Source organism: Calliopsis andreniformis, chromosome 2 (assembly GCF_051401765.1).
Source record: "Calliopsis andreniformis isolate RMS-2024a chromosome 2, iyCalAndr_principal, whole genome shotgun sequence".
NCBI classification, from domain to species: domain Eukaryota; kingdom Metazoa; phylum Arthropoda; class Insecta; order Hymenoptera; family Andrenidae; genus Calliopsis; species Calliopsis andreniformis.
Window position 1 is genome coordinate 4,092,302 of NC_135063.1, and position 16,793 is coordinate 4,109,094.

Consider the following 16,793-nt stretch of genomic DNA (forward strand, 5'->3'; position numbering starts at 1 on the left):
AGGTACTGTTTGCAAATTAATTTAGAAATTCTTGAATCCTAATGTAAGTACATGTATGCAGAAACAACGCAGTATCTTGGAGGTATTAAAATTCTATGACTAAGAGTGTCAATATACCAATGTTTGCTCATCTAACTCCAACTTGCCGACTTTTTTCACGAACATGATATTGAGCCAATAGAAATATTTAAGGTTCATATTATCAAGCATTAAGTACAAAAAGTGAAGTTTTTATTTCCTAACATCTTATGACAGTAACTGCCGTGTCGTAATTCTAGTAATCTGGTTTACTATACAAAAAACACCTCACGTATAAACTACAAAATGTTTAAGGGAACGATAAAAAAACTGCTCTTAGAAATTTCCTTGCATAATTCAGAGAGCTTCACTATTCCCCTACTCTTCGAAAAAATGTAAAATTAACAAAATTTATATCTAAATTACAAAATGTCAAGGACGATAGTAAAAAAAGCATATGTACACGCCTCCTAATGTCAAAGGCAAACTTAACACTGAATCTTAAAACGATTCACGCGTTCACGTCATTTCATAGAATAGGTACTACAGATACTTGATATCACACTTATTATCTAAATGCACGGATATCCACCCAGTTATAGTTAGCACGACGTTTTGAAAATTCACATATTCTATAGATACGTTGTGTCCTTATTCTCAAACATTCGATGCCAACAATACAACTTTCTCTTTCTTAGAAGTACACTGGTCCCCTATAACGCTTACTCTAAATTCAGTCTCAATCAAGAACGAAAGGAAGCGTTCAGAGAATGTTCTTTATAAAATCTGGCCTTCCTCTTTCAAGGATGTCTACGATTGACCTCGCCAGAGGCTTTTCTCCATGACAAATCGAACCAGTATCGATAAAACCATGAGGAAGATAATGACAGCTGCTCCCACAAGAATAGCACCGTATCCTGTAAAAAGCATTTCAATATTTTTATTTTTATCATTTCTGGTCGGTCAATTAAGCGAAAATGTTCCACGTGTGAGATTTATATGTGAAGAGTAAGGCGTTAAGCTTTAAAACCATTCATAATTCCTTATTTCTGTTCATTAAGCGTTAATTGGGATAGAAGTATCAAAATATAATGAGAAATTATTCCACAAATACATTAAACTAGCGCACACGAAACTGCAGAATCTTTTTTGACGGGTGCTGTTTAATTTTTCCAACGAAACAGAGAGGGTCTCAAAGAGTAGCACGTGGCTTTGAATTCGTCGCTGTTCCATCACGGAAGGAGTAAATGCTTGTTTGCCGTCAATGTTAAAAAACGTATTTAATTTTAAATTGAAAGAGGTGGTCGGATAATAACGAGGAGCGAAGAAAAGCTCGTAAAAAAAGTATAACTTAATTGCAAAGCGAAACGGTCGTGTTCGGTAGTGTTACATTCACTGATTACAATGAAAAATTTACGGTAATGAATTTTCAGCGTGCCGAATTACGCGCAATGAAAGCTGAGCGTCGATGATCTCGTTACACGCGATACGCGTGCTCCAAACGATGGAAAATTTAATGAAAAACACCGAGCTTCATTTTTCCTCTGTGTTTTGCACTCGCGCCAATTTGTTTTCTTCATCGCTGTGAAACGATTTCGAGAAACGGACCATTGCTAGCTCCGCGGAATCACGGATCACAAGATAAACGAGTTGCTGAATACGCTCTTCGTCGCAATTAAAAATAATTATACACATGCCGATTATCCAGAATGTAATTACGTAATTTTGTGAAATTATTCGCTGCAGTGGTGTTGTTTACGAAAACAAAGTGCCAGAAATGAAACCGAAGAGGAAAAATGAAGCCAATCATCCAACGATTACACCTAAAAACTCTAATTCAGCACTTCTTCGTGCGATGATAATTTCTGAAATGTTTGTCTTTACTACGAAACACATCACGTCCTCGTGCTATTCGCACACGTGTACATGAAATTCTGGAAAACTATGTATGTCATAAGAAACGTGATCTGTTGCAGGAAACACGTACAAAAAATTGTTAAATGACGTACACTTTCATTAACATTAGAAAGACGGGAGCTTAGTATATACCTATATTGCCTGAAAGCAGTCAAAATGACTGCATTGTGAAAAAATAACTAATGCGCAAAGAAATTTGTTTAACAGTAATTTTTAATATATTTTATATCACTTACAGTCATATAACAAGTTATTAATAAGTATTAACAATAAAAAAAATGTATTTCAGTTCGAAAAAAAACTCAGAGATCCTCCTTCCCATCTGAATGACGTTACAGCGCGTTCAAAGGGAACAAAGCGCGTGGCCAGGCCTGGCATAAAGATTCGAATAACAAGTACGAATAACAATAACAATAACAATAACTTTAGTTATTGAACAACTGCAACTTATCAAGAATATGTCGAAATCGACAATTTATCATGAACTTGTATGTTATCATGTTATTCCAATCCAGAGCCGAACTGGTCTTTTCCAAGCAGTCAAAATGACTGCTTTTCGGCAATATAGGTATAACACATATATATTCCGGAAGTGAAGGACGGGGGGGGCAACAACAATGATTAATTAACCCATTTATATGTTGTAGAAAAAGTCACAAAATTATAAGAAGCTGTGTCATTATTTAAATCATTATTTTCTTAATTGAAATTCAAAAGCAGTCAAAATAACTTGCTTAGGCAATCTAGTGTTAAATAATTATGACCTATGTATATTGAGAAATTATTCGAAATGATAATAATTTTTAATATTCTACAAGCATGCTTAACGCAAATACGTGTAAAAAACACTAAAATCACGTTAAGTAATTCTTTTATATGAGGCATTGAGTGCAAAAGTCGACTAACATGTGTAAGCTAAATATTGTTCAAAATTAATTGATTACAAAAACAACCCAACATTTTAAATCGCCTGTTTTTCTGATTTTTCCGAATAGTAGGACTAGTCTGTTGTTGTTTTCAATGCCACATATTCAAGTATTATAAGCTGGAATAATAACTTCTGGAACCTGAATTTCCACCAGCACGTGTAATGTAAAGACCTCGAGTCATTCACATGCACATGCAAAAAAGTTTCAAAAACAATTTATCAACATGATTATTGAAATTGACGTCATTCACTACAAAAACAATGCACGTACAAAAAACTTAACACCGCACATATAGTCATCAAGCATACATTACATGGAGCAGTCAATTCAAGACAAAAACACGAATGTGTCATTCTCGATCCATAGAACGACTGCACTATATGAAACATTCTCCCTTAAACCTTTAACTCGTACATCCTAGACAATTTGTGCAAGCCTTTGACAGTTACAAACACAACCAATCCATCCATTACTTGGCGATTTGTTTGCTCTACTCATGCGATGAACGTTTTACAAAACCACCAGAAAGTAGATTTGTGGAAAAAGAAATTTGTTTTATCATTGATTAAATTTCTAAAATTGTTCTTCAGGCGTCTCGGGAAGTATTTTAGAAAACAGAAAGGCTTAACCTTCATCTGAATCCACACCAGCGAACAATTCGAGAACACTATTCGCAAACAAGAACAGTATACAGACAGCTACGCAAACAGACTATTTCTAGGAAATTTAATTTACATACTGTTCGCGAGCGTTTTCAAATTGATAAAAAGTTTGCGAACTGTTCACTGATGTAGACTCAGCGTTTGATGTCTTTACTAGCGTAGTCGACGGTCTACAATTGATTGACTAATTGTCTCATACAACCCTACAATCTTACATCCACACTTTCTGACGAAGTTCGTTCTCTTCGAAATGTCTCATTCAGATTAGTCAAGTTACTTAAATTTAAGTGTCTTGAATGCAAGTAATTGGAGACGATTTAACCAATGTGAACATGTTATTTTACTTGACTTTAAATATCCCTTAAAGTTTCAAGTATAACTGAGGTTCCTTCAATTTTTTTTTGTCCAAAAATATACATTAATTAATGTGTACTGTTTACTATACTATGCAGTGCAAGTTTCATATAACTTGATAAACATGTGAACATCAAGGAGACTGTCAAAAATGCATAGTTTGCTAGAAACATACGTATCTAAATAACCAGCACACACTTTTTATTACTCATTTACGACAGCTTGAATTGAAGTTACTTTTGAATTCTTGAATCCAAGTATTCATACACTTAGCTTGTGTAACCAGAAACTTAATATCAAGCTACATAACTGCAAGTAGCTTGAATTCAATTTACTCGACTAATCCGAACGTGGCATTGAGTTCATTTGTGGACAGTAAATTAAAACTAATCTAAGCGCAAGGACTTCACGACAAATATACTCACTGCGTGTCCTTCCGCCGTTGTCCTTGCTCACGGAGATGTTGTCGGGGAATGTGGGTCCTGTGTGGGCGAACACAGATCTGTGGGATCCGAACTTGAATAGGCGGCAGGGCATTAAAGGCATCGAAATTGACGTGTGCTGACCGTTGGTTCCCTCGGGATGGAAACTCGAGCCTGACGTGAGGGTCGTTTGGAACTGCGCCAACGGCACCTCAGCTCTGCAGGGGGTCGTGGTGCACGCGGAATACGGAATCCTCGAAAAGTTGAACGGCCAGCCGACGTGATTCGGTGGCGCGATCGCGGTGTAAGGTGGTGGATCGTCGTCGTTTCCGTCCACGTCGTCCACCACGATCGATGGCACCGTGACCAAGCCACCCGATGGATTCCTGGTTGGACTGGCCTCGGCTTGCGAGCCCGAAGGCTCCTCCTGTAGCAGTTTCGAAGTGGGCAGCATGTTTTATGTATCCCGATCGACTGCTTATGCGTCTCTGCTGGAGAACGCTCGAGGATTCATTTCCTCGTGGCGACGGCTGCTTTGGTCCCCTTCCTTTAACTCACGGGCGATCTGTAAGTGAAGAGCGATTCGTTGTAGAACGGTTCTTTCCATACGAGATTACAGCGGAGCGCTCGGTTTTTCATTAAAGCAGAACCGACTGGCAGTGGCTAAAAAAAGTCCGCATCCTTCTTCCTGACAAGGCTCATTGCCAGCCACGTGGCTGACAGTTGACAGAACGGAAACTGAACGGCCTCGAAATTGGGATTCAACGTTCACTAAACTCGTTCGGATCTACTGGTCACTTGCGTAATTGTTTGACGATCGTTTCTTTTGAGTGGGAAGTTAGATCGAATGATATGGGATATTCGATGCGTTATGCCTTCTTGGTAAACATATTTTAATAATATATGTGAATCTTTGCCTTTAGAATATGATTAAGTGGCTGTAGTTTTCAAAATACAAGCATTTAAATAAAATAATTTGGGGAACTGGTTACGAAGCAACAAATCTATTGCATTCTATATCAATTCTTTCAATCTAAGCTGTAGGTATTTGTATCTCGACTGCGTATTGATACTTCTTTCAAGTTCAATCTTCATATTCAATTAAAGATTTCAATTGCAAATACAGTGCAATTAAAGAAACGATCAACCGTTATTATAAGTACAACAATGCATTATAGCAGCACAACACTTGCATCCTAATGGAGCAAACAAGCTCGTTGTTATTCGCAACTGGTCTGACTTACGAAAATGGCAGTGCTCGGGAAATCCTCGATTCGCTCAGAACCCCTCTTTGTTCGCACAGAACGACTAAAAAAGTACCTAGAACAAATATAGACTCATTGTCATACACCATTCGTGTCAAGGTATCGACGTAGACCGAGGCAGCAAAAAGAAATGACGCTGTGAACAACCTCTAGCCATTAAAAGGATAGCTTTTAAAATACGACGTATTTTGCAAGAATCAAAATACGAGTTTAATTCAGGCGGAGAGAGGTTCATGGTCACGCGAGGACAGATTCGAGGCACAACGAGACACGCTACAAAAAGATCTTGCATTCCATATCTTCCTCTCTTTCGGCTTATGTAATTTGTCTACGAGATGATCCTATACGCTCCAATGTCAAGGACAGTTGAGAAAGTCAGAAAGAACCGGATACCTACTTATTCGTCAGTGGACCATAAGATAACGTTTACGACTTCCATCTCCAGAGAACATCCACATCACATTACAATGTTCATTCCACACTTCCATTTCTCCTGAATTGGAGGATTAATTCATGAATGTTTAACTTCGTATCATCCAAACGTTGGTATTATGCTAACTCATATTTATTAATCTACAAAACTGCCATGCAGATACTCCCAAATCGAGAACAACTTCCAAGAGTCTAGACACTCACCGAATTCTACCAGATTTACTGTGCTCTCCAGAGTCGCCATTCGCAAAGACGTTCACACGTGTCAGAGGAAGCAGTTAACTATCTCCGGAACTTCATAACAGTCGGAACAACTAGTCCCTGCAGTGACGTGTTTTGCAACGGTCGAGCATCGATATAACACGACGCGAGATCAACAGGTAGCGAGATCACGACGCTAGAAGTTCCCGGAACCCGGGGCTGTCCTAGTGGCTCCCAGACGAAAGAACACTCGACTCGACGTCGCCGATCCTCGATCGCGCGGGTGACGTTCGTGGGTCTCCCGATCGTGGAACACTGACGAAGTAGCCGCGCGCGAGTCACCTCGCCGCTTGTGCAACCACCTTTCGAGGTACACCTTGCATCATTTCGTCGTGGCGAGACCAGACCAGGTTGCTTCTTCGCTCGCGACCTAAGTCACGCAGAGGAGCAGAGGTACGGACGAGCACTAAGCGCACTGTTCGAGAGACGATAACAACACTGCGCGTTGACAGAGGCGAGTGAATCGACGATCGGTGGGACTTCTTGCCTCGACCAATCGCGGGACGAGCGCTACCACCTCCGATCCTGCGAGAATGTCGAGGACAACGGACGTCCAAGGTCACCGGCGCATTGCCTTCTGCTCTGACAGATCGAATCTGACATACTACAGGTGAACTTGAGAGAGAAGGATTTTAAACGACTGAGATGCGTGGAAGCTTTGATATTTGGTCCCGACTGTTCGGTTTCAGGAACTGTATGTTTGTCACGATCGTAGATTACTCACGCTATGCTGGAAATTTCCATAAAATGATTGCGATTGGATGTTGGAGTACATGGGCACGATTGTTAGGCAAACAGCAAAATGTGCGTGGTTAAAGTTCGAGATGTTCGTGTGATTTGTGAAAGAGAAATAATTAAGAGGAATCGGCCTTCGAAGATGGCGTCAGTGGTTTGGACTGACGATACTGTTCTTGCCGAATGGAAAATATTTCAATGTGATTACACAGTTCCCCAAGGTTTGTTATTTTTCTTATGACATTGCAGGCTGTCTTATCTGCGCCAAAGACTTCCGAATTACCTAATTGTTGCCGATACGTCAGCACAATTGATGCATCACCTTTGGTGCATCGATGCTACGATTATATGGGTCGAGGTCAGTCTTTGACTTAACAGGTTCTCGTATGTTCCGCTCAGAAGGATCTCTTTCGACTGACGCGAGGCCTCTCGTACGCAACATTTACCCAAAGCAAATGTAAACACCGCTAACGAGTGTATTCCCATCGTCAGATTCATTTCAAAATTATCTTCTCAGTTTATCATCATTTACCCACGTACAATTCATTTGCTCATCCATTTGCCCGTTGATGTTTCGAAATTTATGCGTTCCGAAATTTAGTTGCGACAGCAGTAACTAACCGATGTCTGACCAGTTAATTGTTGTTTAATTTCATCGCAAAAGCATTAATTTGCTGTTTGAATTAGAGCTACCGTAAACGTTCATATAACCGAAGTGACGCTCGGTAATAGTTTACACAATAGAATTAATAAATAACTACATCAGACACTTACACGCATGAAATGCCACTTTGACCAAGTAATCCACTTCAACGAAAAGTATCGGCAATAACTCTCCGATAACTTTAAATTAAAACGAAGCGGAATATCCGCTTTCCCGCACAGTAAGACGAGCAACGTGAATTCCACCGAATCAACACTTGCAAAATACACTCATCCACTCGCGCAGCACAATGTCAGAATATCCTCCAGCAGCTCGACACGATGCACCGAGTGAAACGCGACGAATTAACCGTGTTTACTGTACGACTTGTAGCTCATTGCCATTCTCCGCGGCGGCGCTTGAAGAACAGTGGATACGTCTCCTGCAGGCGTACGTTTTAATTTTCAGTGCAGCCCGCAGAGCTGGTGGCGGGGCGAGCACGACACGCGGCTACATTTTCGCCGCGGACTCGATCGCGCGTATCGTGTTCCGCATACGTCCGCGTCCACGCGATTACGTGTTCAGCATTCGGCTTTCCATCGTCGCTTTCGAAATCCCCGTTTATCGAAGTCGCTCGACGCCCGAAAAGGCGCCCACGTGGTTGCCGGTGAAACACGCGTAAACAGAACAACACGCCCACGAAATCGTCGCGATTTGCGATTTACGGCCACTGATCAGCGAGTTAGAACCGCTAAAGATTTTCAGATTAATAAAATTATCTCTTTTCTAAGATAGCCGATTCTTCTTACTCATTTTTCATAATGTGATGATAAAAATAGAGGCTATAAAATTGCATCGCCTTCAAAAATCAATGCCTTTGATTTAATTGTCACATAGGGGGTAATCATCTGTGTTATCTGTTATTAATCTAATTATCTTTATATATTTGAAATTTTGATTTGTATAACAATTTAGATATATTTTATATATCTATCACGTTTACAATTACTTTCATCTTCAATAAATAATATTTTTAGTGAGTGTTGTAATCTTATTGGCCACTACTGTAGATGAATTGTCAGTATCAATATAAAACTTTTTCATTTGGAATATTCTTCCATTACCTAAATTTGAATTTTGTTTGCTTTAGTCTTTTTAAGATAGAAGTCTTAATACACGCAATCGAATAGATAAACACTACTAAAGTTCAGTAAAACCAGAAATACAACTGATTTTAGATACATTTTATGTAACTTGTAATATTTCTACTTATTTCTACTTATTTATTTCTACTTGCTTGAATTCACTTTAGAATTAGAGTGAGACTGAAACGCCATAAAAATGTCAACATGTTCATAACACCTGAAAGTCATCTTTGAAGTATTTAATAATCATTAACCGTTACATCTTTTCAAGATAGATATCAGTAAATTAATTACTAATAGTCCACATTTAATGGCCAGGGGCTGTATAGCCATTTTCGAACGGGATTCGCGAAAGTCCAACGCATCTGTTGGCTGGTGAACGGCTGCGCGAAAAGTCAAAGTTGAACAATTTTCGTTTGATTCCACGATGGTCTAGCGGTAAACGACTTAGAAGAGGAAACAAGGAAGCTAGAAGTGGCTTCCTAAGTGAAGACAGAGATTATTCTAATAATGAATCTAATTTCAGAGTGGTAAAAAAATTGAAGATTAAGATTATCACGTATGACTCTAAAAACGACGAAAGCTTTTAAACGACTTTATTCTTGACATTCTCGTCTGTTTTGGTTGATATTTGTAAGCAGCTATTAAATTTAACCGCAATGCTAATTGCAAACAGTAATTCTGCATACGTATACAACCACTCGGTGAAAATATTATTCGTTACTCGTCGTTCTTCATGAATATTGCTGACAAATGTCATGCTTAATTGCCTCTTTAAATTTATAATACATAAATAATTGTATCAGCTTCCAGGCTTTTATTCAAAATTTTGTAAGCGAATGACCAAGAATACCAATCATTTACCTCGGTCAGTGGGTCTTGTAACACACAATAAGCCGGAAGTAATAAAAATCTGCATGGTTGTAATAAAGGAGTCACGAAACTGTAGCGAATATTTGCAAACCAATTCGATCGCTACACAATACCTCCTTTGTACCTTCAATAATGATGAAAACGCACGTTTAAAATAAAGAAATATTTTCCCCTTATCATTATATGACCTATACTCATATGCTCCAATTCTCAGACAAACGACGAAAAATATCCATCACCAATTCACCTTCACTGACAAATTTGAAAACTTTCGTCAAGTTTCCCTCCAAATATATCACTGAAAAAAAAGCTCTTCGGACGAATGATAAAACCCAGGTTGAAAGACACTATCGGACTTGGATCTCATCTCGCAGTCAAGGAACAAGATCTCAAACCGAACGATCGCGTCTTGAAACGGCCATTCGAAGGAATATCCGCGAACAGGGGAAACAGATGCCCGGATGGAAGCGGAAACGGCGTCATCCGAAGGAATCGTTTCAATATTTTCCAGAAGGGCAACGGCACTGTTACGAGGTGCGGCGCGGAATGAAACCTGTGCGTAGTATTATTAAAACAATGATTGCGCAGTGAACCGTTCGTCTGGTGCCACGGTTTCCGTGGTGATTTCTCACTTTTACTGCGGCCTGGGTGATAGCCTGTGCACCGTCCCATTACGCAGCACGGATAGGAAAGAGAAGGGGAATGCACTCGCAAGATCGTCGGTCATAAAGGTAGGTTACTGCTTGCATCTACGATGGTTGCAACGCTTCCGCGTAAAACCGCTTCCTGCGTGTATCTCTTTTCGCTCCTTGCGTGTTACGCGCCGCTGTCCAGAATCAGCTGCGCGGGTTTCATCGTGCCGAAGAGAGGATCGACTTCGATCTTCTACCAAAGACAACACTGTCGAAACTACTCGTTTACTTGCTGATAGTTCGAGTAGCAAGAGCTGGAATTCTAATGTTTTGGATTCTTATGCACGGCACTGCTTTCGAATAGATACTAAATCTGGTCATTAGAACAGTTAGTTTCTCACTGTTTTATTTCCATGTTAATCAGAGTCTCTGACTCTCACTTTTAATCTGAGCCGTCTCGGTCAATTCTTTCCTGATCCGTCGACCAACTAACAGAACACCAAGGAATTCGATATCGGCACCGTAACGTGTTCAGCGTAAGGACTTACGTAAGAATTTATGTAACGCGTTACAAAATGCGAAGTTGAAATCTGCTGAGGGCTCCTTATTTGCTGACTCTCGTAATTGGTGAAAAAACCATTACGTCTCCCGGCACGTTTCTTTGAATGGAACAAACTAGAATACCTAATGAATTCCTAGCAAACAGCGGTTCAAGTAATTCCTATGATAAGCAGGTTCGTTCTACAAACTGTAAAACCTCGTACGTTCTACAGAAATAAAATGTAAAAAGGATCACATAGTGAAACACAAAATTCAGTGACCCGATAATCCCACAGAGTTCTTCAGTTCCTCAACCACCAAACCGGAATTCCTCAATCTTGCAACGCTAGATCTCATAGTATCCATTAAAAAAACTACGAACCAGATTCATTTCCAGCGACCACCTCAAATTAGATTCAGTTTAACAGCAGGGCAACACGTTGCTCCTAAAATCGTGTAATTCATCGTGGGTGAGTTCCCTGGTGGTAAACGCGAAGATGGGACTAAAGAAAGGGAAGTAGACAGCCGTTGCTCCCGAGATTCCTCTTTAAGTATGAGAAGATGGAAGCAGGAGAAATTGTCGTTGTAGTCGTGGAAAATCGTAAGGTTGGTATCGCGACGCTTCTCCTCAATGCTGCGTCTCGGCGAACGGGTGGCATCGTTCTCGTCGACGTCGTTGTCGTCTTTTATTTCAAGGGAAATTAACGATGACCGAACGAGTGATTGTCGGGCGTTAAGCCGCTGCGGAACGTAATTACGCGGGGACAAAGCGGCAACAGAAGTAAATACGGAAACGCGAACTGGGGGAAACGAATTTGTCACGGTGTGGCTTCGGTGGGTAGGCGACGACGAAACTTCTTCCGCGCTTTCATCGAACGCCAGGGAAGGAAGGGAGTTTCACCGTCAAGTTTTCGAACTCCGCCGCTCCCTGCCGGTGATAGGTACGCGATACCAAGTACAATGGACGTTGCATAATTTTAATTGGATGTTTTGTCCGGCACCGACTGACGGAATTACGTGTCACGAGTGATTTGGACCGAAAGATGTGATTCGAGGGGCGATCATAGAGCTCCCTTCAAGAATCTCGAGTTTTAACGAACGTCGTTGCATCACCGCGATTCTTCGTTGCGAGAAAATGGAATTTCAAGTATTGTTGTTGAAGAAATATAGCAAACGTTGATCTTTGACTTCCGATATGTATTTCTAGTCACTTTGCTCACTAAGTGACACAAATATGTTTATCTTAACGTTTGGCTAATTCTACGGTCATGCTATATTTATGTGAGATAATTGTCATGACTGAATGTGTTTTGATATTAGACAGATTTTATTGTTATCGCTCGCTTGGAATGTTTTGCACTTTCACGAGGCAGCTACAACTTCAAAGAGCGTCTCCCGAGGTTACAATACGATTTGCAATATTATTACGTGCAACAGACAACTTTCACTCGGTGTTATAAAGCATGCAAGGAGATAACTCCGTAGACGGTATCTTAATACTGTGAAACGCGGTCGCCAGATAATCTGTTATTAATTTGCAAAGACGATAATGTGACTTCCGCGCTGAATAGCGACGCGTGATGCTAGTAAAGCTATTACTTAATTAAATTACCAGTTACCACTGAAATTAATCTAAGAGAATAGCGTCGCTCTCCGAGTTTCCCTTTCCCTCTGCAGACACAGCATCGTCAAAACCTTATAATCGGCTTCTCAGAGCCCTAAACTTGATTCTACACCACAGTACCACTTTGCATTTTGAATAATGAATGACGGAAATAGCTGTGGACATAGGATAAAATGCGGAGAATTTTTTCTCAAACCTTGATAGATGCAAAATCATCCGCAGTCACGTTTTCTAACTTTAAAATTTTTTGAGCTCGGATATTCCAGAATAAATCTCAAGTAGTCACGTTGTTACAAACGTTAAGCGTAAATAGAATACTCGTTAAACGATGCTAATTCAGTACCAGGAATAAGCAATTAACTTACAGCAAAACATATAAAAAAAGGCATATGAAGAACTTCTTGATTTAGCAATTACTCGCTAAATATTTATCGATATGTTTCTCTACGCCTGTCGATCTATTAACCCCATTTAGATTAGTTCTATTTTCAGACGCATTTAGAACGCAGCGAAAGAAGAGTGATAAACGGTAGCCGAGTTATTCATCGTTTTCCAAGCGTGACGAAACGTTGACACGAAGACCGACGCCGAGACAGAAAAAAATCTTGTTGCGACCAAGTCGTGCACTTACACAGTTGAAATTAACGAGCGTGAGACAGAGGGGGACGATGCGCAATTTAATCGTCGTGAATTAAGCGCCGGGGGACGTAATTACGCGTAGGACAAAGCACTGGCCATGCAGTCCGCGCCGAAGTAAATACGGAAATATAATGGCACGAATTTGTCGCGAGTGCACCGCGCTGCATCCGTTATCGGCGGCCATTGCAGGGGGGAATCATGTGTACCGACTACAGGTGGGGATCGCGAGTGCAATTTAAAAGTCCATTTGTTTCTGGATAACGTCAGGAAACGCCGACGCCACGAGTACGCACGTTTCACGTGAAAAATATTGCACCTGAAAATGGTGTACCGCGGTAATACGTAATGGTTACGCGGATCCTGTGGTTGATCAGCTCGAAGTAGGTACTAAGGGAAAGGAGGAAGAATGGATGTCGCAAATACTTTCCCGATGAGGAAAGAAGTATCTCCTTCTCTAGGGACCACGGACAGCGTTGATGTTTGTCTACCACAAATTTATGTGAAGTGAGATAATATAATACAATAACACAGGAAACTCGGTCGATTTCGAGTATGGGGTTACATATCTACTCTTCGCTATCATCTCCGCTCCCTAATCCTACTTAGAACCTTGAAGGCGAAACAAGATCTAGGAACTTGTTTTTCATCGCATGAATCACTTCCGATGACGCAGCAAGTAGAATGACGCAGGGAAAGTTTTGGTCAGACTTTCCTCGTTTACTGCAAGGATATCTCATTTTACTATATTATGGAGATTGTTATAATAATAGAGATTCAATTGTATTTAATTGTTTCTAAAGTAAATTAACTGTATGAACTTCCAGAAATGCAATTTTTATGCATCTGCGTGCAGAATAGTTTAAGAAGCCTCTGGAACCTGTTTAGCGAAGGATTAATGGAAATTCTTCGCATAAATTTACTGGATTGTTGTTTGCGTCGTGGAAAGATAAATTCCTCCGAGTCACCTTGCCTTTGCCGCATAACTAGCTAATTAAGACAGCATAGTTACAGAAATTAGTGGCCATTCCGACGCCATAGCACGCACTGCTCAATTTTATTTACCCATGCCATATAAGCTGTATCGTTGTCACGTGACCGTGACCAGTCAGGTACGATTACGTCAGCATCACGACTACTCAAAATTGAGAAGTGTTGATTCTGCCTCGCGCAGGCAAGTGACCTTCGAAACTTATCCCATCAACTCACTTTTGATTCGTATATTACAAATTTACACTGTGATGCGATTGACGCAGTGGCACCTTCACGTGTGTTTTTAAATCTGATACCTGACGATCATAGCATCTGTTGATATCATATCTGACATGTATTTTTAATTAGATAATAAATTAGTAGCTATGTGCTTTTTCATGCATCACACAAGTGACATGTGCATGCAATTCTTTGCGTCCTTGGCTGGAAAATTTCGTCGAAATCTTGGATGCATTTTCCAATGCGCAACAGCAAGCAGAAGCGTATATATTAGCCCGACCTCTATGTAAAGTGGAGACGGAAATAGAATGGATTACTTCCTCAATAGAATTTAAAGTTCCTGTTTGCTTAGTCTCCACGTTCTGTACCTAGATGACAACCTAGACTTCAGTGAAATCATAGAACGTCACATAGCTGTGGACGAAGCATGTCAGTCCTACAACAGCAACCAGGAGTGCATATGCATGACGTCACTGCACCTGACTACGGCAGTGCACCTGCATTGCACCGGTGCACATGCATTCGCCAGGCGTGATGCGCTGTCATCTTGGTCGCGAATCTCCAAAATGCACTTTGAGCCTCCGGAAATTACACGGTGTGAATTTACCTTGCCTTTCGACAGCTTAGCTGAGTACACTTTCCGGTTGGACGACGGACTCAAGGTACACGTAGATGCGCGCACGTAAGTTATACAAAGTATTCCGTGAAGTAATTCGGGAATGAACTGTCGAGGTAAACGTGTTTTGCGATGATGGTTAAAAGTATAACATCTTTGGAATAACTAATCAGATCTGCTTGTGTTAAAATTCTGAGTTCATCATTCATTTCATTTTGTATGTTTTGATATTACAAAGAATCTTCTACCTCAGAATTACCATAAAACTCGCTATGGCAAATTTAACCCTTTAAATCGTATATTTATAAAAGTGAACAACTTCTGTCAATCGTTAAATTTTTTTCAACCCTATTTAAGCTTCAAGCAAAATCTTGTACTAATATTAAAATTGTATATCTCGGATAAATAATTGTAATTTATTGTGTATCAAAGGATTAACACCTGTAAATAAATAAATAAATGAAAGTGTGAAAGTTTTCTTAGAGAAATTTTAACCAGCACTGTCTTAAGTATGATGATATCAATGGCGTTGTGCGCACCCACAGTAGATCTCAACTCATCGTATCGAATGTTATTACACGCCCCTTTACCTTTATCTGTCGTAAAAGTGTAACTGATGTGACGTAATTATTTTTAAAATATATTTAAAAGATTCGTACCGCATGAGATAAACTTTGACCATGCGTAATTATAAGATACGACCCCGACGATAAATTACACGGTGAAACTACCATCTCATATTGACCTCGAAAATCCCACTAATACCTCTCCAGTCATTGTTGCAAATTACCATTTACAATAATTCTGCGGTACAATAAATCTTGTTGCCAAGAAGATCCTATCTCCTTGTTACACCAATAACCTTTAGCTCCTCAGATCCTTATCGCGCGTTATGTCAAGAGATCATGGAAGCGCGGATCGTTTTATCTACCTCGCATCTGCGACTGCACGCAGTGTAATGTTTAATGCATAAATTACTGTTGAGAGGCGGTGCGTGGAATACGAACGAGCCTTGCTGAAGCATCATAGCGGGACGGAAGATGTTTACTCTAGGCCACGCTTCGAGCTATCGATTCATACGAATCACGTATGTTTTTCGCGTTGCGCTCGATTGTTAACTTTCAATATACATATGGAAGTCCTTCCTCTGAGAAAGCGTCAGTTCTCTCCTGTTGCGTTCTCGTCAAACTTTTAAATTGGTAATCCGAGAGTATTTTTTGCGCGGCGAGTCGACTTGATTCCCTATGTCCACGCTCGCCATCGAATTTTTATAGGCTCGTAAACAAAAGCTCCCCGAACAGTCGTGTTTTTTCTCGCCCGCTGAAGCGAAGTTCGATTCGACCGCTGTGACATCGTTGACACGACGTCACACTAATCTTCCTTTTTCCGCCGCGCCAGCGGCGAGTCAGCGACCGTCACATTTTGGCGTCGGGGGTCATGCACGTTGGTGTGTCGTTCATGTTGTGCATCGACCATACTCCCTCTTTCCACTGATTCAGAATGGAACGAAAAAACGAGCAGCTTAACAAAAACACGTAAGAGGAAAAACGAAGCAAAACCGAGCAATAGTTGTCGCGGTACGCACATCGAGGGGCACGCTGGCTGCCGAGCAGAACTGCTGCCACCGTACCACCGAACGACAATTCGAATTTCCATCGTCATACAAGCCACTCGCGCATTTTTTTACAGAAACGCGTCCCGTCGCCTGGTCGGCGCCGAAACCATTGATTAAAGTCCGGCGCCGACCCATTTTTCCCCGCCTCCAGCTCCCCTATATCTCTCTTGGCTCTCGCTTCTTCCTACCTGCACCCTCTGCGTTCCGCGTAGCTGCATCCTCTTCCCCTGGACGCCTGATCCCCGCCGCGCAGCGTGGCGCT

The 16,793-nt window shown here is 40.8% G+C and overlaps 2 protein-coding genes and 1 long non-coding RNA gene across 3 annotated transcripts in view; all 3 read right to left on the reverse strand.

The window, feature by feature from the left end:
- Positions 1 to 214: 214 nt before the first annotated feature.
- On the reverse strand, positions 215 to 4,756 carry LOC143188326 (uncharacterized). Its single transcript, XM_076392533.1, has 3 exons — positions 4,579 to 4,756; positions 4,306 to 4,513; positions 215 to 935 (listed from the first exon to the last, which is right to left on the reverse strand). Exons 1-3 carry the CDS (start codon positions 4,754 to 4,756, stop codon positions 782 to 784), a joined length of 540 nt encoding a protein of 179 aa, XP_076248648.1. The 3' UTR covers positions 215 to 781.
- Positions 4,637 to 16,793, reverse strand: part of LOC143186186 (farnesol dehydrogenase) — a 64,831-nt gene continuing 52,674 nt past the window's right edge. Inside the window, exon 6 of the mRNA XM_076389698.1 lies at positions 4,637 to 4,867. Within this exon, the coding sequence (XP_076245813.1) occupies positions 4,781 to 4,867 (87 nt within the window). The 3' untranslated portion in view covers positions 4,637 to 4,780. The remainder of the gene's footprint in view (positions 4,868 to 16,793) is intronic.
- LOC143186198 (uncharacterized) lies at positions 7,203 to 7,731 on the reverse strand. Its single transcript, XR_013003023.1, has 2 exons — positions 7,536 to 7,731; positions 7,203 to 7,462 (listed from the first exon to the last, which is right to left on the reverse strand). It is a non-coding gene; the product is annotated as an uncharacterized LOC143186198 (long non-coding RNA).

Excerpts from the sequence above, each read along its gene's own strand:
- LOC143188326 (XM_076392533.1), bottom strand. The coding sequence starts at position 4,756 with ATGCTGCCCACTTCGAAACTGCTACAGGAGGAGCCTTCGGGCTCGCAA. Across the intron at positions 4,514-4,578 it reads CGCGCCACCGAATCACGTCG|GTGCCGTTGGCGCAGTTCCA; the intron begins GCTGGCCGTTCA and ends TGCAGAGCTGAG. Across the intron at positions 936-4,305 it reads CAACGGCGGAAGGACACGCA|GATACGGTGCTATTCTTGTG; the intron begins GTGAGTATATTT and ends TGCTTTTTACAG.